We start from the raw sequence: 26,227 nt of genomic DNA on the forward strand, positions 1-26,227 counted from the left end.
CACCAGCCCGACCCCACAGACACAGGCAGGAGAGCCAGGCATGCCCAGGCTCACTACAGTCCTCTCAAGAAGGCACTTGGGCAACTCCTGAGACCAGTAGCCTACAGTCTCTGATATGACTGCTTTCAGTGTGGACCAGGACAGAGGGACCCAGACAGCAGCGAGGCAGGTACAGCAGCAAGCACTGCTCCATTCAGAAAGCCTCCAGGGTCCACGGCACCCCACTCCCAGTACAGTCCTCTGCCTCTGAAAGAGCCCCTTTTCATCTCAAAGATCTAGCACAGAAAGGAAAATGTGGACGCACTTCCTGAAACTCACCTCAGAGTGTCTCCATCCACAAGAATGTGCTTGAACCTCTCCTGATATCGGAAAGCCCGGACCTCTCGGATCTCCCGGATCCGCCGGCGCCAATTCAGAAACCGGTAGTGCAGGTTGAGGTCATCCATCTTGTTCATGAGAACAAACCTGCCAGGGAAGATGGGGATTGAGGAGGAGGTAGCAGGGCCCTGAGCAAAGCACCTCGGCCTGCTCCGCCCAGAATGCGGAGAGGACACTGGACTGGAAGCCAGTGGCCCAGGTTGACCTCAACAGTCCCCATCTTCATCTTTTCATTCAGCAAACATTTACTGAGCTCCTACTATGTGCTTCTACTGTTCTAGATGCTAGGGAGACAGCTGTGAACAAGAGGGAAGCTTCCATCCTAGTGTGGGAGGCCTAACAAACAATAAACAGACATGACAGGGTTAGAGAAGGAAAGAGCAGAGTAATGTGATAAATAATGGGGTAAACTCTGTCTCAAGAGTACCTTGGACAGAGGGCACAGAGAAGCCCTCTCTGAGGAGGTCACATCTGAGTTGAAAAGAAAAGGAGCCAGGCATGCGTCAAGCCCAAGAAAGAGCATCCCAGGCAGAGGGGATAGCCAAGACACAGGTCCTGAGAAGCAAGGCAGCTGGCAAGGTAGGAAAACAGAAAGGCCAGGTGGCTGGTGTGTAGGCAGTGTGAGGGAGGGAGAAGGTACAAGAAGAAGATGGGAGGAAGGTAGGGGTCAGACTGACGCCCTACAGACCATGTTAAGGAGTTTGAATTTTATTCCAAGTGTGATGGGAAACCTCTGGAGGGTCTGAAGAAATGATATGATTTTAAGGTTTATCAGATCATAAAGATCATTCAGGCGGCTGGTTGGAGACTAAATAATCATAAGATCAAGAACAGAAGTGGTGAACAGTTAATTAGGAGGTTGCTGTAGCTGCTCCAATGAGAGATGGCATCCCCCAAGATGGTAGCAGTGAAGATGGAGAGGAGTAGGATGACCCAGGTGTTTAATACACTAACAGCGCTAACATATGAATTAATGAATGAATGAATTTTTCCTGGGAACCAAAAGTGACTCTACTCCTCCCATCCCCCAAAAGGGTTCCATCAAGGCCTGACAGTGCCTTGCACACAGTAGGTGCTTAGGAAGCCTTGGCTGGGCCACATTCAATCCCAATGCGCATATTACACCCTTCTGCAGTTGCTACAAGCCACCACGTGGCCCAGAAAGATAGGCACCTGCGGGGCAGCCCTAGGACTGGCCTCCTGGGCACTCGGCCAGGGCTAGACCCCAGGTGGAGGCTGCCGCCCCAGACCGAGGGGCATCTGCTTGCCTAGAAGCCCACAGCTTTGGCACCGGCGAGTGGCGGCCGCCCCGGGCCCCGCCTCCACCCTGGGCACAGCCCGACCACTCAGACGAGACCGGGGAAAAGGGCCCTGGCTCGGCAGTGTGACTACGCCCTGTCTCCCCAGGCCCAGCACTGGGCCGAGAAGGGTCCCCAGGGAGGAAGCCAGTGACCAGAGCGCAAGGCCCCGCCCCTGACTCCGAAGCCTCCGCCCAGGACCCCCGCCTCCCGCCTCAGGCTCCGTGGAGACCGACCCGAGGCCTCCGGGACCCCGCCCCCGATCCCCGCCTACCGGGGCCGCCGCGTCCTCCTCATCCATAGGCCTCTCAGCTCCGCACTCTAGCTCTTCGGCCGCCGCCAACACACACATCCGGGTCCCCGCCCTTCCTACGCTCCCCGAGACCCGCCTCTTTCCACCGACCCCGGCCAATCTGCAGCTGCCGAGGATGACAGGCACCTGCAGCAGCCAATCGGAGTACATAGGCCGGGTCGGGCGCGGCCCGGTGTACCGGGTACCTAGGGCCGGGTAGGGGCTGATAAACCCGGGTGCCGAGAGGGTGGGAGGCGGCGACGTGGCGGCGCGGACGCCGTGCTGGGCGCCCCGGGCGCTGACTGGCTGGTCAAGGGGCGGATCCCGCGCCAGGCGGGGCGGGCGGGGAAGGTCACTACGCACCCACAAATACTGCGACTATTTCCGCACCGCTCAGTCGTTGTGTGTCAGACGTGATGCTAAAAGCGTGGTAGGAATGCCCTTTGAATCCATCAGCAACCTTATGACACGACTCTTACTGTTATCTCCTTTTTGCAGATGCAGAGCCTGAGGCTGCCTTCCAGAACTCGTGCGCCTGTTACCATATGCTTTGTATTCTCCCAAATTCTATCATTACCATGTGCTTGATAATCTCCCGAGCTCCATTTCGTGTCACCTTTAGTTCTTTCTGGGCAGAGCATTCCCTTCCCGGAGGAGAGAACTGCACCTTCAAGAATCAACGAACGCATCACCTCCTCTGTGAAGCCTTCTCTGATTCTTCCAGGCAAACTTAAGTTCTCCTTCGTCTGTTCACTTGGCCCTTGATCCCTTTTATTCTTACGTAGTATCATTGTTGGCTTGCTAGTCTGTTTTCCCCAGACCGTGACCTCCTTGGGATCAGAGTGAACAGACGATTCAGTTTCACCCAGAGCTTGATAATAAAAATTAGAGGATACACAGAGAAGAAGGGGAAAGTTAGGAGCATGATTATGAGTTCAGAGGTATGAATTCAAAGAGTATATTTGGTCAAGGGGTGGGTGGTTCTTCTAAGGTAATAATAGGGCTGGTAGAACTAGTGGATTCAAAACCAAGGATTTGGTCCTGATACTGGAGTTAATAGGAAGTTATTGAAAGTTTCTGAGCAGAGGAATTATATGCTCTATTTTCATTCCAGAAAGGATAGTCTGGATACAGAGCAAAGTCTGAAAACGAGGCAGTCCGTAAGAAACTATCACGGACTATCCGTGGTCCAAATAAAAGACAATTAGAACCCAAAACATCAACATGGCCATGGAAATGAAAACACTTTAAGACCAAATTGGGGGAACCACTAGGAAAGACTGACCAACAAGAATAGGTAATTTCATGAGAAAAGAGAAAAGAGTGGAGGACCACTAGGAAATTGCGAGAGTGATGAGACCACTGGCAAAAATAGAAAAGCTGAGGAATTGTTTGTGAGGGGAGATAGTAAGTGTGGTTTTAGATGTGTTGAGTCTGAAATGATGACAGGGGGAAAGTTCCCTTAGGCCCCTAGGGTAGGTCTTCTGGTTTATTTCCTGTATACTTCCTTGTGATACCTAATATTTTGATAGCCCTGGTGGTCATGGCAACATATTATGGGCTCGGAATTTAACCACAGATGCTCTGTGAAATGGCCCTTTTCTTAGTCCAAGTGATCATGCTTAAAAGTCCTTGAGAGTGACAACCCACAGCCCATGAAGAGGCCTTTTGGAGATGGATTTGCCCAGCAAAGGGTTCTAAGCAAAGACCTCCAACAACATTCTCAAAGATGACTAGGACATTGGTGACAGTGAGGCATGTCATAGAGGGCTTAAGTGAGATCTGGGTTCAAATCTGTGCTCCATCACTTCTCTTTGAAGCCTTGGTGCTCTCCTTTGGGAAGAACAATGAGAATAATAATATCACCCACTTTATAAACTTACAGTGGGGATTAAATGTAAAGTACTTGGCACAGTTCTTGGCATATAGAAAGTATTAGATAATGTAAGCTATTATTATTATTTTATTATTATTATTATTATTATTATCCTCATTATCAGTAGTTCATGTGGCCATCCTCTACTAGACTGTGATCTCTTTGGAAGCAGGAGCCATGTCTTATTTATAACTATATCTTCAGCTCATATCATGAGACACACAAAGTTTTTGTTTATTTAGAAACTGAGGTCAAGCCACTACTATGATACATTTATACATATATGTATATATGATTTTAAAATAAGCTCTTTATATTGAAATACTTTTAGATTTCCTGAAATACTTACAGGAAAGTTGCAAAGACAGTATGGAGAGTTCCCAAATAACCCTTACCCAGTTCCTCCCATTAATAATATTTTACATGTCCATAGTACATTTGCCAAAACTAAGAATCAACATTGGTACATTACTATTAACTAAACTCCAGACTTTATTTGGATTTAATCATTTTCCATTGATCTCCTCTTTCTGTTCTGGGATGCAATCCAGGGTACCACACTGCTTTTGTTGTCATCTGTCTCCAGTCTCCCCTGGTCTGAGGCAGTTTCTCAGTCTTTCTTTGTTTTCCATAACTTTGACAGTCTTGAGGAGTACAGACCAGGTATTCTGTAAAATATCTCTTGATTTGGATTTGCCTGATGTTTCTCACATGATTAGATTGGAAGTATGGGTTTGTGGAAAGAAATCCCTAGAGGTGAAGTGCTTCTCACCTCATCATATCAGGGGGCACATGACACCCACAAGACATCACTGGTGAAGTTAACTTTAGTCATGTGGTTCAGCTGATGTTTGCCAGGTGTCTCCCCTGCAAAGTTACTATTTTTCCCTCCTGTCCTCTAGTCTTTGGGAACAAGGCACCAATTCTAGCCCAAGGGGGCAAGAGGTATTAAGCTCCACCTTCTGGAAAGGAGATTATCCACATAAGTTATTTGGAAATCTTCTGGAAGGAAGATTTGTCTCCTCTTCCCCACATATTTATATATTTATTCAATCAGTTTTTGTATCAGTGTTATGGGTTGAATTGTATCCCTCAAAAGAAGAAATGTTGAAGTCCTAACCCCCAATACATCAGAATGTGACCTCATTTGGAAATAGGGCTCTTGCATATTTAACCAAAGTAAAATGAGATGATTGGTGGTGGGCCCTAATCTAATATGACTGGTGTCTTTATAAAAAGGAGAAATTTGGACAGATATGCACAGAAAGAAGACAATGTGAGGATGTGATGGCAGAGGCAGATATTGGACTCATGCATCTGCAAGCCAAGGAATGCCAAAGATAGATGGCCACCACCAGAAGCTAGGAAGAGGCAAGAAAGAAGTTTCAATGGAAACATGACCCTGCTAGTACCTTGATTTTGGACTTCAAACCCCCAGATGTGTGAAATAATAAATACATCTCTATTATTTTAAGCCACCCTATTTATGGTACTTTGTTACAGCAGCCTTAGCAAACTAATATAATCAGTATGTACTGAAGGATATTTATTTTATAGCTTAGTTTATAATCAAATAGTGTATTAGTTATTGTGTTGCACAAATTGCTTTGACCATTGAGAGCTCTTTCAGGTCGGTTCTTTTTTTTTTTTTTTTTTTCAGGTCGGTTCTTATGTCCCTTGGGTAAGCTCCCACTCTTTTGTTTTTTGAGCATGTCTGTCCTTTCTGGGACTATAAGATACTTCAGCTCTGGAGTAGCTCGATTGGCAAAGTGCATGCTTAGCATGCATGAGGTCCTGGGTTCAATCCCCAGTACCTCCTCCAAAAATAAATAAACCTGATTACCTCCCCCTCCCCACCTCAGCCAAAATAAAATAATTAAATAATATGATGATAAATAAATTAAAAATGTTTAAAAAGAAAAAAAAGATACTCTAGCTCATTTTGTATTTTCCCTTCTCCAGACCCAGAATCAGCCATTTTTAGAAGGAGTTCTGCTTCCTTTTATTGGAGAATGGTATTTAGAAATTAAGATCTGGGTGCTAGGTATGCTCCCTGCTGTCGGAGTGGCATCGCTCCTAGGCCCTCTCGGTGAGCAGAGGTAGGTAATATTTACATGTATACTCGCCCGTGTATGCACACACATTGACAGTTGTTTCTGTATCTACCCATGTTTATATATGCTAAACGTGAGTTCACACCGATGTCTCCTACTCTACTCCAATACCACAGGGTTCACTCTAGCCTTCCCCCGTTGCTTACCTGTAACTTCTCTCTCCGGCAGTGAGAAACTTGGCTTCCAATGTCCACTACTTATTTGCTGATCCCCAGTATACATGTAAAGCAGTTTCAAAAATTTTAACCCATAAGCCCACAAGTACCAAATTTATCAACTTGAGTACAGCGTTTATGTAGAATGTAGAGTACATCATTCATTTTATCTTTAGCCTTACAGTTTCCAGTCAAAACACTATTTTCCAAAGTTACTTAGGTCAGCATATTTTTCTCACCCCTTCAGTATGTTTATGTCATACATGTGTAATACAGATAGATTCATTGATCACAGTCTGCATTCGATCCTGGAATAACCTAGCATCCTGGTTGATTTTTAGGTGTTAAGTGTGTGTTGGGTGGACAGATATTAACTCTAAGCTCCCTGGGAGCACAATTCCTCCCTCTTTGTGTCCATATAATCTAGTTACATCCACATAAATAGATGATCTATGAATCTATTGGTACTTTTGTTCATGTAATTACCCCCAAAAAGGCAAATCTCAGACCCCCAGTCATTCCTTCTTTCCCACTAACGATTCCCAGCTCCCAACCATCTGGCTGATTCCAGCCCAGTCTAGAAAACTGCTCTGCTCCTGTCCCAGTTCTCCTTTCTCTGATATCACTGGGACACTGGGAATCCAGGCAGAACACACATCATGCACGCACATACACACACATGCACTATTCTGCTCCCCTGCCCCTTTATCTTCATAGCTGTTACACAAAGATGTACTTTCCTATCTGAGATGCCCTCCACCCTCCCCTCTTCAACCAAACCCATCTCTTCTCCTAAAGTCTAATGTAAAGCCCTATTATTCTCCCGGAAGCCCTCTTTGATTTATCCTGCGGCCACATTTCCCTCTCTTATTGAACCCTGACTACACTCTGGGCCTCTCAGTCTCTCCAGCCTTTACTCTGAGAGCAAGGGGAGAAAGAGGAAAGGAGAGAGGAGGGGCCGAAGGAGAGAGAGAGCCAAGAGAGCCCCTGGGGTGGCCTGGGCTAGCTCAGAAGTACAGGAGCACTGGTGGAGCCTCCAGAAGCGTTACAATACTCCCCCATCACCTCTCCAGGCCATCCCCCAGGACTGCCTTTGCTCCCACCCAAAATGACAGCCTTTAGTTGTATCGATTCCAAACTCCTTATATGGGCTGGGAGCTGAGGGTTAAGAGATGAAGAGGGTATACGGCTCCTGTTCTCAAAGCACTCAGAATCTAACTGGGAAAATAAGACATAAGAAAAAATAAGCAAGATTTTAAGACAGCAACGCAATAATGTAGATGAATTAAGAGAAAGACAGATAGCTGGCCAAGCAGGTAGGGAAGAGGTGGTGGAATTTGGTTTGCAGGGAGTGGGGGAAGGGGGAGAATTTCATCTGTGTGAGCTGAAAACTTGGAGTGCAAGGGATGAAATCCCCTCTGAGCACCACAACCTCACTTCCCCTCAGACCCAGAGATGGAAAACTGCCAAACTGGTCCCCACCAGCTGGCTGAACCAGAGGGTACTTCCAGGGCCATTGTCCACAGGGCCGTGGATGCCATATGGGGTGGGGACGGGGACATGGAGTACCACCAAGGGCTTTTGAGGAGGAGAGAGTCACAGGAGCCAGTACCGCATCTCAGCAGGACCAACGGGGAGGCTATGTGTGGGACAGATGGCAGCAACCTGAGGCTGGAGACCAGCTGAGGTTATCACAACAGTTCCCATCAGGCCCACACCAGACTTAGGCCACGTCATGATGTGGTCACTGAGCCTCCTCTCTGGGGCTTTCTGTCTGTGAATTGTGCCACCACTTGTCTTTCCTCAAATCTCAAAAGGATCCAGGCAGATCCTCCCCCTTTTACCCCTGGTTCTCAACAGGAAGTCAGCACCTGAGGTTGCCATGGACTTGGAGGGACGGGCTGGGTGTAGAGATGCAGAGCATCAGAGACCAGGAGAACAGACTGTAACCTGAGAAAGGAGGAGGAAGTTCTGTCAAAGTTAAGTGATAACACCTAAGTAACAGCCCTAGCTATTTAGCCTTTCCACAGCCCTGGCAGAAGCTTTCAGCAAACTTTCCTATCCACAGAGGCCGGAGTCCCCAGGATTTGTCTGCTTCTCAACCCACACTCCATCCTGAGCATCCATCATGTGCTTCAGATCCCTGCTCTGGGTGCTGAGGTGAAGGGTATCCCAAAGGAAGGAAAAGCAGAATTTAAGAGTCTCAGTCTGCAAGGCTGGTTAGACCCCAGGACTGACAGCACACCGTTCTGGACATCTGGGCTGGAGGCTTGGGGAAGAGGGGAGAGCAGGGCTGGGGTGGCGGGGGTGAGGCAGTACATGGCGGTGCAGCCTGCTTAGACCACTTATACTGCAGCCAGGGACCAAGCTGGGCAGGGGGGAGCAGTAACCAGGGGGAATGTGTAGGAGTGGCGGTGGTGATGTGGGAGGAGGGAAGGCAGAATTTGAGAAGAGGGTATTGAGAAGGCAGTGGTGGATGTAAGAGGCTAGCAGGGTACTGGGCTTCTTTGCAATATAACCTAAAAAAAGGAGTATAAACGCATTTAAAAAGCCACCTTTGGGATCTTGCAGGGAGCATGGCCATCTCTTCTCCATCCCAACTTCCCACAGGACTTTCCATCTTATTCAGGAGCAACCAGCTAGAGCCGAGGAGAAAAGCCCTAGTCAGAACCATGTGCAGGGCAAAATAAATAGTAATAAGGACAGGGAGGGGTGGGGGGGCAACAGGATGGAGTTCTCTGCTCTGCGGTCAGAGCTTGGGGCAGGGGGTCCCAGATCCTCCCAGAGAGGAGGATAGCTGCCCACTCCCACTCCCCCAGCACCCCTCCCTCCCCACCTGCCCAATCTGTCACTGTCTCAGGGCCACTGGAAGACACTGCTCCCCAAATGCTGGTCCCAGGGTAGCCCTGGGGGCAGGGCTGGGAGTGAAATTCTTTCTATTTTATATTTACTTAAAAGTTCAGGAAGCCCTTGCTGACATTCTTGCTTGGGGGCCCAGAATTTAAACTTAGTCACTGCCCAGAGCCCTTGTTTTAGGAAAGAATGAGATGGCCGTGGTTGCATAACCCAGAGCTGGGTGGGTGTGGGTTGCAGAAGGAAACGGTCCTTCTTCCTCCCTCTGAGAAGGAAGGCTCAGCGAGGAGTGCTGGGGATGGGCGGGGCACTGCCTGGAGAAGGGCGCTGAGGGTTGGGGGTAGACAGACCCATGCAGGGAAAGCCCGGGCAGCAGGCACTGAAACACTCAGACCAGACACTGTCCAATGCCCCCTGGACACAGCACAGCCAGAATAATCCAGAAAACCCAATGGATGATACTGGGTGGGGGTGGAGTAGGGGACAGATTCTGGGAAAGGAGAGGAATGGAGGGGTGGCCTGACCTGGATAAAGGACAGGGGTGGGGTGGGGTCTGCTCTCTGGACACTGTCCCTAAGAGCACCCAGAGTATGGGTTCCTCTGCCCACCCCCACCCCATAATTTCAGCAGACCGATTTCCGTCCCTACCTCTGAGGTGTTCAGACAGTTCTGCTCCTGCAACTCAGCCCCTCTGCAATCCTTCCGGACTCCCACAGTCCCAGACAGCGCTAGGATTTCTGACAGTTCATTCAAAATGTACCTTCCCCACCCACTCCCCATCTCACCCCTTGCTTACCCCAGCCCCTTCTGTCATTTTACCCCAGTCTAGTCCCCAACACCCACCTTCCCCTCAGTCACATCTCAGGGAGACCTTCTCTTGCCCCTCCCTCAGTTTTGCTCTTTCTCACCTCTTCCTTGGTTTATTTTCTCCCATCAGCAGTCAGTTCTCTGAAAACCCCACTCTCCATCATCTCCCCCTTTTCTCTCTTTCCACTGGCCCACATCCCTCCCATGACCGCTTCACCATCCCTTGTCCATCCACTTAAGTACTGTAACTTCTCCCTCCCCTGTGGAGTCTCACTCACCACACATACACCCGAAGTGGATTTCAGGTTTTCCCCTTCATCTCAACTCCCGACCTTTTCTTCTTCTCCCCCTCCCCACCCTCCAGTGCCTCCAGCCAGCTGTCCAGCTCCCAAATTCCGGGCGAGATTCCCAGGAATAAAGCAAGAAAAATCAGAGTAATTTGGGAAGTAAACAGAAACTGGGAAGGGAGGAAGTAGAGAAAAGTGGGGAGGACCCAGGTGGAGGGGGGGCCTCTCCAGTCCCACCCAGTTTAGGGAATGCCCCTGCCTTCTCCACCGCCCCCCTTCACCTGGCTCTTAAAGGGCCGGGCCCCTGCCGGCAGCTACTTAAGGCAGAGGGGCGGCGGCGGGCAGCAGCTGCGCTACGACTGCTCTGGGAGGAGTGGACGGGGCAAAAATCCTAACCATGACCCCCCACAGGCTGCTGCCGCCACTGCTCTTAACTCTGCTGGTCGCTGCCTGCCCAGGAGGCGCCCTGGCACGGTGCCCAGGCTGCGGGCAGGGGGTGCAGGCAGGATGTCCAGGGGGCTGCGTGGAGGAGGAGAATGGGGGGCCTCCCGCGGAGGGCTGTGCGGAAGCTGGGGGCTGTCTCAGGAGGGAGGGGCAGCAGTGCGGGGTCTACACTCCTAACTGCACCCCAGGACTGCAGTGCCGGCCGCCGGAGGAAGACGAGGCGCCTTTGCGGGCTCTGCTGCTGGGCCGGGGCCGCTGCCGGGCGCGCGTGCCCTCGGGTGAGTCCGCGCCCCGCCCCTGCCCCGCCCACGTGAGACCCGCAAATCTGCCAGCGGGGTCCTGAAGGGATGCGCGCGGGCAGCCCTGCCAGCCTCTGGGTCCTGCGATTGACGCTTCCTCCTCCCCAACTCTGGGGGACAAATTTTGGGGGGTGAAGGGGCAAGTGCGGGAGCTTCTAGAAGTCGGGGGTGCGTCTGGGGGCCCTGGGGATAAAGCAGGGAGGTATCTGACCTCGCAACCTTTTCTGCCCCTCTGCCTATTTTCTCTTGAAGGGAAAGGGAGGAACGGAAGGGTTTAGGGACATGCCGTTTGCCACAGCGGCCCAGCTCTCTTAGCTCCCGCAGCTAAAGAAAGGACGTAGACATTGTTCCCAGCTTCCACTTGGAGAACGAGGGAAGAGAACTCCAGATTCCCAAATCCTGCGCATGTTGAGAAATATCTCCTGTTCTCCTATCAGGGTGTCCAAAGCACCTGAACATGGCGTGGAGAATAGACCATGGCCCATATCCAGAGTTCTTTCAGACTAGACTAGGGTTATGGGGCAGGGGCTGGGGCCCCCCCTCGGGAGGGAGGGATAGAGGTGGGAAAATAAGGAATCTGCCAAATCAGGATTATGATTTAAAGATTCTCAGAACCCTCCACCCATCCCACCCCACCCCACCCTAACCCAGAGAGGAGACTAGAAGACTGAGTCATTGGGTGGGTGGGACAGAAGTGAGTCAGAACCTGAAAGCTGGGGGGCAGCAGGAAGATGGGGAGAGCAGGAGATGCAAATGGCCCCCACTGGAGGCCATCTGAACTCCTGGTTTCTTTCTCAGGAAGGGATGGGAAATCAACTGGGAGTTTCTTTCAGTCCCAAATGCCTGGGTCCAGGCTGCTAGTGATCCTCCTGGAAAGGGGTGGTCTAGGTCAGAGGAGGCAGCTGGGAGAATGGTCACAGTAGGATGCTGAATAGAGGGAATGAGGGGCAAGGTCTGAGGAGTGTGGAGGAGGAAGGATCAGATTCAGGACTGCAAAGGAAATGGTTATTCGGTTTGGGGTAGTAGGCAGATAGGAGCAGCTGGCTAGGTTGAGGGCTGGGGACTGAGCAGAGCTTGTCTCTGGACATGGAGAGAAAGAGATGATCACTTCAGAGCTCATAATATCTCACTTTACAGCTGGGGCAAATTCCAAGCAGTGCCTGCTCTCCTCCCTGTCTTTTCTTTGCCCTGACACCCTGACTTTCCCCTCCCGTCCTGAGGTCTCCTCCAAGTCCCCCAGTACCTTTTGTGAAATTTTCTCCAGAGCAAAGAGCACCCTGCAGGTCGGAAGCAGGTCATTCTTGTACCTTTGCAACCTGTTCCCCCCTCCCCTGCCAGCGCCCTGATTAAAGACTGAATAGCGCCGGGTCCTGGATCCACTGAGTTTAAGCTGGGCTGAGCCTCAGGGAAGGGAGAGGTCCCCACTGCAGTGCCCCCAAAGTAACCATGTCTGAGGCCTGGGAGGAGTGGGCTGAGTCACAGCAGGGTCACAGCGGGGACACGCATTCCACTTGGGTCCCAGCTAACCCCCTCGAACCGCCATTGCTCTTCAGCCCCATCTCCCTGGCTTGGTGCACCCCCTGCTGGCCTCTGACGGAAAAGCCAGGTCTTTTCAGCCAAAGCCCGAGACCTCGGGATCAATGAATGTATTGATGTTTGCTTTCCAAAGTGCTTCTCTCTTATAAGCCTTAAAACTAGTCTAACGTCAGGAAAGGTAGTATCACCATATGTCAGAGAGTGAAACTGAGGCCAGGAAGGCAATGGTGGAGCCAGGTTCTAAACCCCCTCCCTACTCTAAAAGCCCTGCTAGTTTCCACTTGGCTCGGGCCTTTGAAATCTGGTCAATTTCTGGCCTCTCTTTCCCCCATTTTTCTTGTGGCTGTAGGGGAGAATCCTAAGGAGAGCAAGCCCCAGGCAGGGAGCACTCGCCCACAGGACGTGAACCACAGAGACCAACAGAAAAATTCGGGAACCTCTACCACTGCTTCCCGGTCCAATCATGGGGGCATTCAAGACACTGAGATGGTGCGTTTGGGGCTGGAAGTGGGCAGGAAGGGTGGGGATCCCTGGAGTTTCCCATCTGAGACTGCTCCCTTGGGCTTGGAGAAGACTCCCACATCAGTCCTGGATGCCTGGCTGGCGGGGCCAGCGGGCTTTGCAGCAGAGCTATACCTCCCCCCAGGGCCCCTGCCGCAGACATCTGGACTCAGTGCTGCAGCAACTCCAGACCGAGATCTACCGCGGGTCTCAAACCCTCTATGTGCCTAATTGTGACCATCGTGGCTTCTACCGGAAGCGACAGGTAAGGCCATTCCTCTCCTCCCTTGGTCTGTCAGTCATTACAAGGGTCCTACCAGGGACTGGGAGAGGGGGACTTACAAAGTTGCATAAATAAGACCCTGCCCCTGCCTTTAAGGATCTCCCAACTTTAGGGCCTACACAAATACAGAGAATAACCAACCACAGCAAGGGAGAGGAGTTTGACTATCTCAGCAATGCCTAACTCAGAGGTTCACAAACATGAGGAGCATCAGAATCAGCGAGAGGGATCTGTACGTGGGTGGCTGAGCCCTGCCTGCAGAGCCTGAGAATCTGCATGTTTAACATGGTCCCTAGTGATGCTGATGCTGTTGGTTTGGGAACCATACTTTGAAAGCTACGGTTCTGGCTTAGAAGGATGGGCACAATTTGGTGGGTGAAGAAAAGAAGCCATGGAAGGGAACCCAGCGGGCCTCACTGTCCTGAGAACACTCAGATGTTGCTGCATACTTAGACTACACACTCAGACTCAGGAGTTCACAACCTGTCCCCGACCCACGGGGCCCCTCTCATCTCCTGCTGGAGTCTTGGGCCGCACCTCTGATCCGTGTTCCTCTCTCCCCAGTGCCGCTCCTCCCAGGGGCAGCGCCGAGGTCCCTGCTGGTGTGTGGATCGCATGGGCCAGCCTCTGCCCGGGTCCTCAGACGGCAATGGAAACTCCCCCTGTCCCACCGGAAGCAGTGGCTAAGGCTGGGTGGGGGGCTGCAGGGCGCTGGCAGGAGCGTGGGGCTGTCATCTTGGGTTATTTGTTGAGTGATGAGTAACTCAGGAACCCAGAGCCCCACACTTCACCTTCAGGCCTTGCCCCATTGTCCTCCTCACCTCTGGGACCTCACACATGGAAAGATTGCTGGTGTTGTCTTGGAGTGTTAATAAAGCTGTGTTGGGGGTCTCTGGCCTACATCTCTGTGTTCACCTCTCACATTTCTGGAGTCCCTGGCCCTTCTCTCTACTCCTTGTCCAGCCCCTCATAGCAGCTCTCTTCTGCGGACTACCTTCAGTCCTGCCCACCACACTCAGAATGACGGAGACAGCCCCTGGTGGATGTTTCACACCCTCAAGCCTCACCCAACTACCCACCAGGGAGGGGGAGGCGGGGGTGGGGGCGGGGAGACAGAGGCCATGGCCTGAGTCTGAGGCTGTGACCTTGTTTCTAATACTGATCTTTGGACACAAAGGGAGAGGAAGGATTGACAGTTAATCCCCAGCGGGAACCCAACAAAGAGGAACTCTCAAGGCACTCTTCTGTTACTTCCTACTAAAAAGGGAAGGAAACTATTATTTACTGAGCTCTTACCACGGGCTAGGCCCTGGACCATGTGCTTTTACCTGGACTACCTCATTTTGGGCTTACAGTAACCTCATGAGGTAGGGACTTTCGCCCCTGTTTTTCAGAGGAGGAAACTGTAGCTTAAAATATTTGGGTCATTTGCCTGAAATTCCACAGCCAGTAAATGATCCAGGGAGGATTTAAATCTGGTTCTTCTGTATGTGACAATGACTGGCATTCCTCAGGTGCTGAATGTTTGTTTTCCCTCCTTTCTGCCTCCCTGCTAACCCACACCGGTGTGGGGGAGAGTTGGTGTTCAGGGGCGCTGGCGCCTAGCACTTCCTGGAGGGGCCACAGCACCACAGTCGTCACAGGTGCCAACCTCCTCAGACTAACGATCACACGCACACAGAGCTTTCAAGATGACAAGGCTCTTTCACGTTCCTTATCGTGGTTTAAGGGAGCTGAGTGCCCTGATACCTGAGGATGTTTCTGACTCCTCCCTAACCTTCAGCCTACTGGGAATGAGACTGGAAGGCAGCCACACCAGGTGACAGGCCTCAGAGAGGCAGAGTCCCCCTCCCCACGACCTGTATAGGTACAGAGCCACCATTCCTGCGGGAGGGAGCTAGGCATCTGGGTGGTGGCTGGGCCGTTTGTTGGGGGCTTGCGTTCATCCCTGCAACAGCCAGGAGAGCCTGTAGCCTGTAGCTGAGATGGCGCTGCCTGCTGGATGGTGACTGGATAACCTATAACCCCTCCTCCTGAAAGGACTTTGGTGTTTGGAGTTGTCAGAAGAGCTCAGTGAGATAAGAGCTCAGCCAGGCAAACCTGAAGGGAGGGAGGGAACACTCATTGGCCACCACTACCCAGTCAGGACTCACATCATGGAGCCAAGGGCGGCCCGGCGGCTGCGGAGGAGAGAAAGGCTGGGAGGAGATCAGAAGGACCAACCCTCCAGAGAAGGGGAGCCCCGCTCTGGGAGTGCAGCCGGAGGTGGGGATGTGCTGTCGAGAGGGGGCTCCTGTTACCTTCAGTCCTTCCGGCTGTCCTGGGAGGCCAGCCTCTGCCCCTAACTACCCAGCTGCGGGAGGGAGGAGAGAAGAGCTATTCAGTGCCATAGCCTTGCCTTATCTTTATGACTTACCTGAGGGGGTGATTAGCGTAGCTTCCTGTCTCCTGGGTACCCTGTTTCCAGTAATGTCATCAGGCTCCCTGCTTGCCAGTGGCCTCCTCACCCCCTGCAAAAATAACTTCCCCTCTGATTCCCACCCCCTACCGCACCCCCCAGCCATGTTACTAGATCTTGACTGGTTGCGGGGCGGGGAGGCTACTGAGTACACAGAAAGCACTTCCTGGACAGAGAATGCCTCTGGGCCTGCATGAAGTGGCAGAACCTTAACTCCTCCCCTTTGACCCCTTCTCCTAGGAAACACTGAGACACACAGAGGCCCAGACTTGGTGCAATGGACCCGACATATGCAGGTGAGGGATGTCAGAGGTCAGAGATAAAAACAGACAGGTCCTAGAGAAGAGGGAAGGAGGGGTGAGGACTGGCTTGGTGATAAAGACAATTTGTCCTTGGGTTCAAACCCCACAGATCTGGTTAGAGCTAAGGGTTAAAGTGGAAGGGTTTGAAACACAGGTTATCAGGGTAGAGGCCAAAGACTGGCCAGTGAACAGTCTTCTGTTAATGGAGCTAGAGGTCAGGAGAGGAAGGCTGGGGTCAGGGAGGAGAGAATGCGGTCAGAGATGATGAGGTGGTTGGGGTTCAGACCTGGGGATGGGAAGGATATTTCCTGGATCCTCACTGCTGCCCTGGGAAGCCAGAGGGAATTAAGTTTGGGGGGGACCTCTGGGCAGGAACCCTGATTGTTCATCTTTCCATCCCTAGCACTTAGCAGTGTGCCTGGCATAGAGAGAGGCTCCATAAATGTGTGGTGAATGAGAGGGTGACTGGCTGGAGGGATGTGGGCCCTGCCCCGCTTTGTCCTGTAGGCTGTGAAGGCACAGTTGCTGGAGCAGGCGCAGGGCCAGCTGACGGAGCTGCTGGACCGGGCCATACGGGAAGCCGTTCAATCCTACCCACCACAAGACCGCCCAGTGCCCTCCATCCCTTCAGATTCCTTGAGCAAGTAAGCGTCTGAGGAGACAGGGGCTGGGGCATGACTGAGCAGCCTCTCCATCCTAAGGACTGTGAGCTGCAGACATTATTTCACATGCCCTTTGCCAGCACTGCTGTGACCCTTACTTCAGCCTTCCCTCTTCTCCCCTTATTGCCTCTGCCTCCCTGACCCTGACCTTCCACCCGGTCCTGCCCTCTGGCCTTAACCCTGACCTTCCCATACCGTACTACTGCCCTTGGCTCCCAAGTATTGACCTTCTGCAAGGCGCCCTGCCTTCTGCCCACTGCCTTCTACCTTTGTGTCCTGACCCAGAACAACTGTCTCAATTCAGGACTCGGGAGCCATCCCTGGGGAAACGGAAAGTTTTCATCATCCGCAAGTCTCTGCTTGAGTAAGTCAGGGGTGAGGACATGGAATGGGAAGAAAAGAAAGTGCTTTGGCCAGGGGTCCAGAACGCCTCATTTCTCATCTTCAGGCTCTAGGTGGTTTGGGGGAGGACTTCGAGACAGTTTCTAAGGTTCCGTTTCTCCATTTGCCCTGGGTATGATTGTGGAAGAAAGGCCACTAGGATAAGTGTCTGGGCTGGAAAGGGCTTTGGACAGAAGTCCCAGCCATATTTCAGCCTTTAGCTGCAAGTTGCCAATCACTACGCCCCATCTCCACATGCGTACAGTGCCTGAGCTAGCCTGCACGGCCTTACGGACTCTTCCACTGACATTCACGCCCCGTCCCTCTAGCGAGCTGATGGAGGTGCAGCACTTCCGCACCATCTACCACATGTTCATCGCTGGCCTGTGTGTCTTCATCATCACCACCCTGGCCATAGACTTCATCGATGAGGGCAGGTAGGCATCCCTCCCGCCCGGGATAAGCACACAGATCAGATCAGACCTCTGGGTCCCCAAGTGCTCCACCTGACACCAGCCTGAGCACAGGGCCTCTCTGATTATTGGACACATGTCAACATTGCTTCCGACAACCTTCCCGCCCAAAATACCCTCTTAGACTTCTTCCTTCTATAGCCTTGGGTGGCCTTTGGTCTGGCTTCCCAAGGTCAGCCCTCTGGAGACACTACGCCCCTACTCAAATAATTCCCAATTGGACCGTTGTCCTGAAGCAGACATAATGTGTATATACACACACACAAGCACACACTCCTTTCCATGGCAGTGCTGTTCAGTTCAGATAACCTCCACTGAGCCCCTTCTAAGTACCAGCCCCTGGGGCCAGAGAGATGAGAGACCAACTCCAGCCCTGTCTGCAAGGCACTCCCAGTCTTGTGGGAAAGACAGACACACACACCCAAGTGCCTTGGAGGGTCGCTTCCCCTACAGAGCCCCTCCCCACTCTGGGGAAGAGCCTCAGAGGGCTGGAAACCCCTGTGGGTGTCTGGATTTGCATGACCCTCACCTCACCCTACACATGGCTTGGGAAGCAGTAAAAGGAAGAGAACCAAGGATCTGCATGTTCAGCAACAGCACTGCCTTTTGGTAAAATTGTTGTTATTAATTACATGAGTATTACAAGGATCAGAAAAAGTTTCAAATATATGGAAGTGACAGTTCCCCCCCACCATCTCAGACTGCCCCCAAGAGGTAACATTGTTAATGGTTTTGAGAGTTTCCCTCCAGAGCATTTTTCATGAGTTCAAGTCCAGATATGTATAAGAACCAAGGAGATGTATTTTGTAGGGGGTTACATTAATGAGATACTTACTGCACCTATTGTCTCCTTTTCATTTCCAAATGACCTGTCTTAGAGATCTTTCTATGTCAGTCCATTGTTTTTAATGACTGCAGAGTCTGGAAGTGCCTGCTTTTGTTCATTTAATCCTTTACTAATGGGCATTAAGGTTGTTCCTAATTTTTCATCATTACAAACCACTCCTAACCTAAGCAAACAAAACATTCAACAACCTTTCTATTAACTCAAGTCTACAGCTCCAGCACTCCAAAATGACAAAAGTTTCAAAAATCAGAGTTAAACTTTAAAACCTCATATCTTAACACCAGTGACCTGTGAAGTACTGAACCCTTCTGCAACGCCATACAATTCACAAAGGGCTCTACAGGTCATTTGGAAGTAAAGCCATCCCACGACCGAGTCTCCTTGGGCAACACGCTGTGCTAGAAGTCCTGAGCAGCAGAGGTGGGGACCTCACCTTGAACACCTTCAGAGATGGGGAGCTCACAACCTTGGCAAGATGCCTCAGTTTATCGTCTAAGAGCTCCGGCTGCAGAGGAAGGGGACAAGGATGGGCCTCACATTTGTCTACTTTGTCTCTCCATCCTCACTCCAAGGCTGATGCTGGAGTTTGACCTACTGATCTTCAGCTTCGGACAGCTGCCCTTGGCGCTGGTGACATGGGTCCCCATGTTCCTGTCCACTCTGCTGGCGCCCTACCAGGCGCTGCGGCTGTGGGTGAGGTCTCAGGCCGGAGTGGCCTGGACGCTACGGGTGGGCCTCGGCTGCTTGCTGCTGGCCGCGCACACCGCGGTGCTCGGCATCCTCCCGGTCCACGTAGCGGTGGAGTATGAGCTCCCGCCAGCCTCCCGCTGTGTCCTAGTCTTTGAGCAGGTGATGGGCGGGACCAATGGTGGGGCGGGGCCGCTGGGAAGGAGGGCATTTGATAATGTATTGGTGGGGGCGGAGCTAGTTACTGGGGCGGAGTTCTTTGCAAGGGACTTGAGTGAACAAGCAGGCTTCAAAGAAATGTAAATGAAAGCATGAATGCTACACAAATAGAATCAGACTCCGCAGAGTCACAAGGGGTTGGCTGGCTGGAAGCTCCACCCTTTCCAGTACCCCTCTACCCTCGATTCATGCCAGCAGCCATTTGTGTTAGACTATAAGACCGCCTGACTAAATGATAAAGTATGGGCTTTGACCGTACAGATTTTACAATCTGCCCGCCCCTCTCCCCTTCTCGAGAACACAGAGAGGTTAAGTGATCTGCTCAAAGCAACACAGCACCTTACCCTCTTTTCCATTCCATCTCAGGTCAGGTTCCTGATGAAAAGCTACTCCTTCCTTAGAGAGACGGTGCCTTCGACGCTTCGCGCCAGAGGTGAGGCCTTTGGCTGGCCCGGATGGGAACTCAGTCCTCTTGGTTGGTTGAATGAAGCCAGCAGGTGCAAGATCCTCATAGAAGCTCCAACTTTGTAAGACCATCTTGCCCTCGGGGCACAGCTTTGGCATTCTCTTAGGTCCTACCTCGGAGAGATGGCAACTCTGCTGCCCAGGACTTCTGGCACATACTTATTTCCAGGTCTAGCCTGGAAAGACCCAGGGTATGAGAGCCTTGGATTAGGAAGTCAAAACAGGAGGAAAGAGTGAATGGGTGATGCAATTTGTGGGTGCCAAATGAAACTCTGGCAACCGCAGGTCCTGCGCCACCAAATGTGGTGCCTGGAATGGAAGCAAAAGAGGGGTATTAGCAGGTCCAGCTCTTGCTAGGTTTCATATCCCCTACCCGACCTCCAGATTCCATCTCTAGCTTCTCATCCATCTCCCCAACCTCTGTCCTACCCGCTCTATTCACCAGCCCCACTCCCTACGCCCAGCGTCCCTCCCACCTGTGTCCTCTCTCCTTTCCTCATTCACTGATGGACTCCTCTTACTCCTCCCCAGGTGAGGGCATCCGGGCCCCTAGTTTCTCCAGCTACCTCTATTTCCTCTTCTGCCCCACACTCATCTACAGGGAGACTTACCCCAGGTAAGACCCTGCACCCCCTTCCCCAAATGCCCAGGCCCATCAGGGACCTAGCCCTTCTACCCTCCTCTCCCTGAGATCTTTAGCCTCATCCCAGCCCCTGGCCACTCCCTCAGGAAGCATCCCATAATAAAGATGCGGAAGAAGTGGCAGGTAGACTACCCCTCCTCCTTCCCCAGGCCATGGTGACACAAGGGTGACTGACTGTCCTGGTTCACCCAGGACTGCCCCAATTTTAGCGCTAAAAATCCTACATCCCGGGAAACCCCTGAGCCTGGGGCAAACTCCAGGTGGTCGGTCACCTTAGTGGACACTCAAGCTTAAAATCCATTTGTCATCTTTGTTATGGAAGGTCCAGAGCGTTCTAGACCCCCACCTCCCCAGATAATCCTCCCAGGCCCTAGCAATTGAGGGAGTTGTGGAGAGAGGGCCCCAGATCCTGGGCCCCAGCCTGGGCGGCAAGAACAAGATAAAAGGATGAAATACATACTATCCCCATTGCTGCTGCAGGACACCCAGCATCAGGTGGAATTATGTGGCCAAGAACTTTGCCCAGGTCAGAAGGTGGGATTGAAGGGTGGACTACTCGTGACTCATGGTGGCTGAGGGGCATCTCTGGGAGTGAAGTAGGGGAGGCTGGGGAAGAGGTCAGAGGGTGGTGCTCAGGGAAGAGGAGGCAGATGCTGGGCCAGAGTCTAATTCTAGAAGGAAAGGGCAGCTGCCAGTGACTCTTTTCAAAGTTTTGTCCTCCATCCCCTCCCCAGGCCCTGGGCTGCGTGCTCTATGCGTGCTTCATCCTGAGCCGCCTCTGTGTTCCCATCTTTGCCAACATGAGCCGGGAGCCCTTTAGCACCCGTGCCCTGGTGCTCTCCATCATGCACGCCACCTTGCCAGGTACACCCACCAGAGGCGGGGCTGCACCCTGGGGAAGGCTTAGCAGGGAACTCCTCCCTTCCCTCACTCTTAGTTTCAACACCTCACTCTGACTCTCCCCTGACATCTGTCCCCTCCTACAGTTGCTCATTGTCAGGGTCTCAGTTCAGATTGCCATCCACTCCCCACCTTCCAACCACTCTATCAACTCCCAATGGCCAGTGGCTTTGACATTCATCGTTATATCCCCAACAGCTGGCACGGGCTTCAGGAGCAAATGGATTGAATGAATGAATGCATCAGTTGGTGCATGATTAACAAATGATAGGAACCAGGGCCCTGGTTGCTGGGTGAGAGCTTCCTGAGGGGGCTCTCAGAGCTTCGTGGGGGCCCAGGGGGGCCAGTCTGACCTGCAGCCCCTTGTCTCCACTCACCAGGCATTTTCATGCTGCTGCTCATCTTCTTTGCCTTCCTCCACTGCTGGCTCAACGCCTTCGCAGAGATGCTACGATTTGGAGACAGGATGTTCTATCGGGTGAGGCCTGGACCTGGACCACTTGAGAGCTGGATGCAGCGAGGGCTAGGGAAGGATGTGGGGAGGATGGTGGCTATGTGGGCTGTCACCTTGTCACCAAACCAGGCGCAACCGCCCAACATGCCAAACACTGAGATGCCAAGGTTTGCAGCAGAGAAAGTGAGGAGGCAGCCAAGTGAGGAGGAGAGAGAACAGTATCAGATTTGCCTCCCCAAAGGCCAGAGGCTTGAGTTACTTATGAGATGAAGAAGCAAGGTGGTCTCAGGTGTGGGGAAAAGTGATTGAAGTGGAGAAAAGGTGAGGTCATCAGTGGTCTGAGTCACATGCTTCTTCATGGGATGCGTGTTAAAAAACAGAGGCACGTATCAGGTGGAGTTTTCAGCCCTCTGATGTCAAAAGGTCGTTCATCAGACACCTGCAAAGGCCCAGTTTTAGGGTCAGTGGCTCCAACCAGTCTTAGCTGACTTGAACTAGACAGGAGCCAACTCCAAGTTTCCAGAAAACGTATGCCCCCTGTTACTATAGTGACACATACATCTGAGGGGTTATCTATAGGGGCCGGTTAAGGAGTTGGAAAAAAAATAAAGGCAAGCTTGGTCAGTGAAGGGAGGTTATCAGCAGAAGGGTTTTCAAAAAGCTGTTCCCTCATCTGCTGTTCTGTAAGACAAGCTAGGAATCTCCCTCAGTCACCAGTTTCTGTTAACCCTATGGGGCATGGTTTCAACCTCAGCTGTGCTGTCAAGTCTCTCACAATGAGAAATGTGCTCCCCTGAGTGTGGTTATAATATCACCCAGCCGCCTGGCCGGCCAGGACTAACTGCTTTTGTGGGGATGGTAATTTAGAATCTTCTTTTCCTGAGAGGGAGAGTCGGAGGGATGGTGGGGACCCCAGGTCCCGAAGAGGGAGTTAGGAGGGTGCTTGCTGTCTCTCTCCTGCCAGGAGCCAGCCCTTGTAGAGAGGGGGTGCAGCAAGCAGGGGGGAGAAGCTGGGGCCTGGGCACAGATGGCCCTGAGGCTCACCTCCCCCTCCCCTGGCCCCACCCCTTCCCAGGACTGGTGGAACTCGACATCCTTCTCCAACTACTACCGCACTTGGAATGTCGTGGTCCATGACTGGCTGTACAGCTACGTGTATCAGGACGGGCTGTGGGTATGGGCTCTGCCGACCCCCTCAGCTCCCACAGTTAACGGAACCTCTCCACCTCTCTGGGACATCCTCTCCTTCCCTTTTCCAGACCTAGAAGCCCCTTTGACTTCTGTCTGCCCTCATTCTACACAACCCAATGGGCAGAAAGTCCTTCTTATGATCTAACTTCCCTTTTTCCTTATCCTCAACTACACCCCCCCCCATAGGGCATTTCTCCCCTTCTTAGCCTTCTAAGGAACATGCCTATAGCAATTTTCAGTTACCAGGAATTCTCACATGCTACGCAATCTGCACAGTAACCCTGAGAAGTAAGTATTATCATATCCCCTTTTAAAAATTGCATCTAGTGGGGAGAGTGTAGCTCAGTGCTAGAGCACGTGCTTAGCTGCACAAGGTCCTGGGTTCAATCCCCAGTACCTCCGTTAAAAAAATTAAATTCAAACAAATAAATATGCAAATAAATAAACCTAATTACCTTCCCCCCCCAAAAAAAAACAAAAAACAAACCAAAAAACTGCATCTAAGGCCCAATGGACTAATAAAATGCTCTTAAATAAGACATGTCAGCCCTTCTGGCCCCAAATCCCATGTTCTTTCTGTTGTACTACACACCCCCCTGGCTCCCTTACGGAGGGGGCTTTTTTGTGCCGGGAGCTTAGGGACACTCACTCCACCCTCCTCCCCTGGCCCCTGCCAGCTCCTTAGTGGCCGGGCCCGAGGGGCAGCCATGCTGGGCGTGTTCCTGGTCTCTGCAGTGGTCCATGAGTACATCTTCTGCTTCGTCCTGGGATTCTTCTACCCCGTCATGCTGATGCTGTTCCTTGTCATTGGAGGTAAGCCTGGCCTCTGTCTGCCACTGGAGAGGGGAGACTCCAGAGGGAGGAGGCCTGGAGTCCTGCTCCTGCAGATTCTAGACTGATGGCGGAGGCTGTGTGCCCAAGACAGAAGGGGGTTGTACGTGCCTTCTGGAGGAAGGCGTGAGAGTTGGGGGCCGGGAGGTAGGGGAGACTTGGGAGCAGGGAGGGAGGCAGCATCAGGAGGCAGCCAGGAGGTATCCTGGGGGATGTGGGAAAAGATTTCTGGCCAGAGAGGAGCATCTGAGCAGGGCACACACGGGAGACAAAAGGGTGAAAACTGGTGTGAGGCTGGGAGGTTTAGTATGAGATCCAGGATACTGACATGTAAACTGAGGAATCCTGGTTTTACATGAGCCACCTGAGACCTCTGTGGGTTTCTGGAGCTGGGTTCAAGATCTTCCCCGATGGTGCCTTCCTGTTCCAACTCTTCCTTGTGCCGAGATGGGAAGGCAGCCAGGAAGACAAGATACAGGTATCTGGAGCTGGCATCCTTTCCTTCTGCATCAGGGTTGCTGAACTTCATGATGCATGACCAGCACACGGGCCCAGCGTGGAACGTGCTCATGTGGACCATGCTCTTTCTGGGCCAGGGCATCCAAGTCAGCCTGTACTGCCAGGAGTGGTACGCACGGCGTCACTGCCCCCTGACCCAGGTAAGGGACCATGACCCTTGTTCAGCTCCCCACCCAAGAGGACATGCCTTCACTTCCCAACAGCCAGCCCCCTATTGTTGCCCAATTCAACAGCCATAATCAGGGGCCAGGGCCTGGTTTGGGGGTGAGGGGCTCCCATGTCTTAGATGTGCGGGATGGGCCCTGAGAGGGAACTTACTCACAATTCACCTTTCTCTGGCACAGACAACCTTCTGGGCGCTGATGACACCTCGATCTTGGTCCTGCCATATCTAGAGATCAGGGTACCCTTGCTGCCCAGATGACACCACCAAGTTCTCTGCCTGCAAAGCCTGGGACCAGGGCTCCTCTCCCCACATTCCCAGACATAGTTCTGAGTCAAGGGGTCCTGACATGCATGTCCCCAGCAGGGAACTCCACGGACTGAGATCTGCAGACCTGTGGGCAGGTGAGCACAGACTCAGAATGGCAGTGGCTCTGTCTTGAGCCCGCATCCCCAGAGATTGGGCCAAGGGCCCCCTCTCCCTCCATGGCTGTTCAGACCTGGGGAGACCTGAGGGACCTTCCAGATTTGTTGAATGTAGTGTAACTGAGAGCAGCTGAGGCCATCAAGGTCCGAGAAGGACTTGTTTCTTTCTTTGTACTCTTTCCAATACAATAATAAACTCCTTGTGTCTCTTTTTATTCATTCGTTTATTCACCCATTCATCATTTGTTGAAGACCCACTTTTGACAGGCATGATTGAAGAGTTGTGTCTACAGAGGCAAGACTTTGTGGGGGCAGGGGCTGTGGGTCTTGGGGGACATGCTCCCTTACCTTTTCTATGCCACCCCCATCTCCCCAAAATCCAGCCTTACCTCCTCTTCCACCTCTACTCCTTCAGCTCACATTCCCACAACCCTTTAATCCTTCTACTCCCGGCTACCTCAATATTTTAATTTCATGAGCCTCAGTTTCCACAGCTATAAAATGGACATTTAACTTTGGAGTGTCTCGACTGTACGGGGACATACCGTTCCCTCAGGCCCCTTTCCAGTCTACTCCTCAACCAAAGGCAACCACTTTCTGATTTTACTCTCATACATTAGTTTTGTTTGTTTTGCAAGTTCACATAAATAGAGCTCTACACTATGTACTACTGTATGAACGGCTTGTTTTGCTGAATATAATGTTTTTTAAGATTATTCCATGTTTTGCACATATCAATTATTTGTACTTTCCTCTTGCTCAGCAGTATTCCATTTATGACTATATCACAATATTTATCCATTCACCTACTGATGGACATTTCAGTTGGGTTAGTATGAATAAGGCTGCCATGAAGATTCATGTACAAATCATTTTGTGGGTACATTTTTTTCATTTCTTTTGGATACATACCAAGATGCAGAACAGCTGGGTCATAGAGGTGATTTTTGCTTGACTTTCTAAGAAACTGTGAAATGTTTTTCCAACATGATTGTATCATTTTACATTCCCACCAGCAATGTATGAGAATTCTAGCTGGGCACAGGACTTCTCACCAATGTTTGATTTTGCTAGACCATTAAAAAAAAATGTTTTTCATTTTGTTTTAGGGGGGAGGTAATTAGGTTTACTTACTTATTTATTTATTTATTTATTTTAGAAGCGGTACTGGGGATTGAACCCAGGACCTTGTGTATGCTAAGCATGCGCTCTACCACTTAAACTATACCCTACTCCCTCTTTGCTAGTCTATTTTAATTTTAGTCTTTGTAATGGAGGGTAATTTTAATTTACATTTCTCTGATAATCAGAGGCATTGAACATTTTTTCATGTGCTTACTGACCATTAGTGTATCTTCTATTATGAAGAGTCTGTTTGGAATCTGAAAAAAAAGGATACTATGAACTCATCTACTAAACAGAAACAGACTTGCAGACTTAGTAAACAATCTTATGGTTACTGGGGAAAGTGGGTAGGAGGGGAT

At 51.4% G+C, this 26,227-nt stretch overlaps 3 protein-coding genes across 12 annotated transcripts in view; 2 read left to right on the forward strand and 1 right to left on the reverse strand.

The window, feature by feature from the left end:
• Window positions 1–15,560, reverse strand: part of SPRYD3 (SPRY domain containing 3) — a 27,835-nt gene extending 12,275 nt beyond the window's left edge. For 3 of the 7 annotated variants that reach the window (XR_004140095.2, XR_004140094.2, XM_064491031.1), the window contains exons 1-3: window positions 8,669–8,752; window positions 7,985–8,063; window positions 319–465 (exon numbers count right to left, since the gene is read on the reverse strand). Coding sequence is in view for 5 of the 7 variants with exons in the window: in XM_064491031.1 (XP_064347101.1) it covers window positions 319–465; window positions 7,985–8,063; window positions 8,669–8,708 (266 nt within the window). In the remaining 2 variants the exon portion in view is untranslated. Of the gene's footprint in view, window positions 1–318; window positions 466–1,950; window positions 2,093–7,984; window positions 8,064–8,668; window positions 8,753–10,051; window positions 10,126–15,539 lie in introns of those variants that run through there. The other 4 variants (XM_031462488.2, XM_031462491.2, XM_064491030.1 and 1 more) reach the window with 4 other exon arrangements.
• IGFBP6 (insulin like growth factor binding protein 6) lies at window positions 10,180–14,025 on the forward strand. Its single transcript, XM_031462493.1, has 4 exons — window positions 10,180–10,782; window positions 12,689–12,828; window positions 12,986–13,105; window positions 13,688–14,025. Exons 1-4 carry the CDS (start codon window positions 10,458–10,460, stop codon window positions 13,808–13,810), a joined length of 708 nt encoding a protein of 235 aa, XP_031318353.1. The 5' UTR covers window positions 10,180–10,457; the 3' UTR covers window positions 13,811–14,025.
• SOAT2 (sterol O-acyltransferase 2) lies at window positions 14,250–24,958 on the forward strand. Of its 4 annotated transcripts, none has more exons than XM_064491027.1 (16): window positions 14,254–14,942; window positions 15,270–15,388; window positions 15,822–15,877; window positions 16,391–16,527; window positions 16,850–16,909; window positions 17,256–17,363; window positions 18,819–19,095; window positions 19,519–19,585; window positions 20,149–20,233; window positions 20,741–20,786; window positions 20,995–21,124; window positions 21,541–21,638; window positions 22,690–22,788; window positions 23,483–23,618; window positions 24,150–24,295; window positions 24,500–24,958. In XM_064491027.1, the coding sequence occupies exons 1-16, from the start codon at window positions 14,815–14,817 to the stop codon at window positions 24,548–24,550; spliced, it is 1,743 nt and encodes a 580-aa protein (XP_064347097.1). In that variant the 5' UTR covers window positions 14,254–14,814; the 3' UTR covers window positions 24,551–24,958. The 4 variants fall into 4 exon arrangements, 3 of the variants coding, with proteins under 3 accessions (XP_064347097.1, XP_064347099.1, XP_064347098.1); XM_064491028.1 differs by having other exon boundaries at window positions 14,832–14,942; window positions 15,266–15,388; XM_064491029.1 differs by lacking the exon at window positions 15,270–15,388 and having other exon boundaries at window positions 14,814–14,942.
• The last annotated feature ends 1,269 nt before the right edge of the window (window positions 24,959–26,227 follow it).

This window comes from Camelus dromedarius, chromosome 11 (genome assembly GCF_036321535.1).
Source record: "Camelus dromedarius isolate mCamDro1 chromosome 11, mCamDro1.pat, whole genome shotgun sequence".
NCBI lineage: Eukaryota > Metazoa > Chordata > Mammalia > Artiodactyla > Camelidae > Camelus > Camelus dromedarius.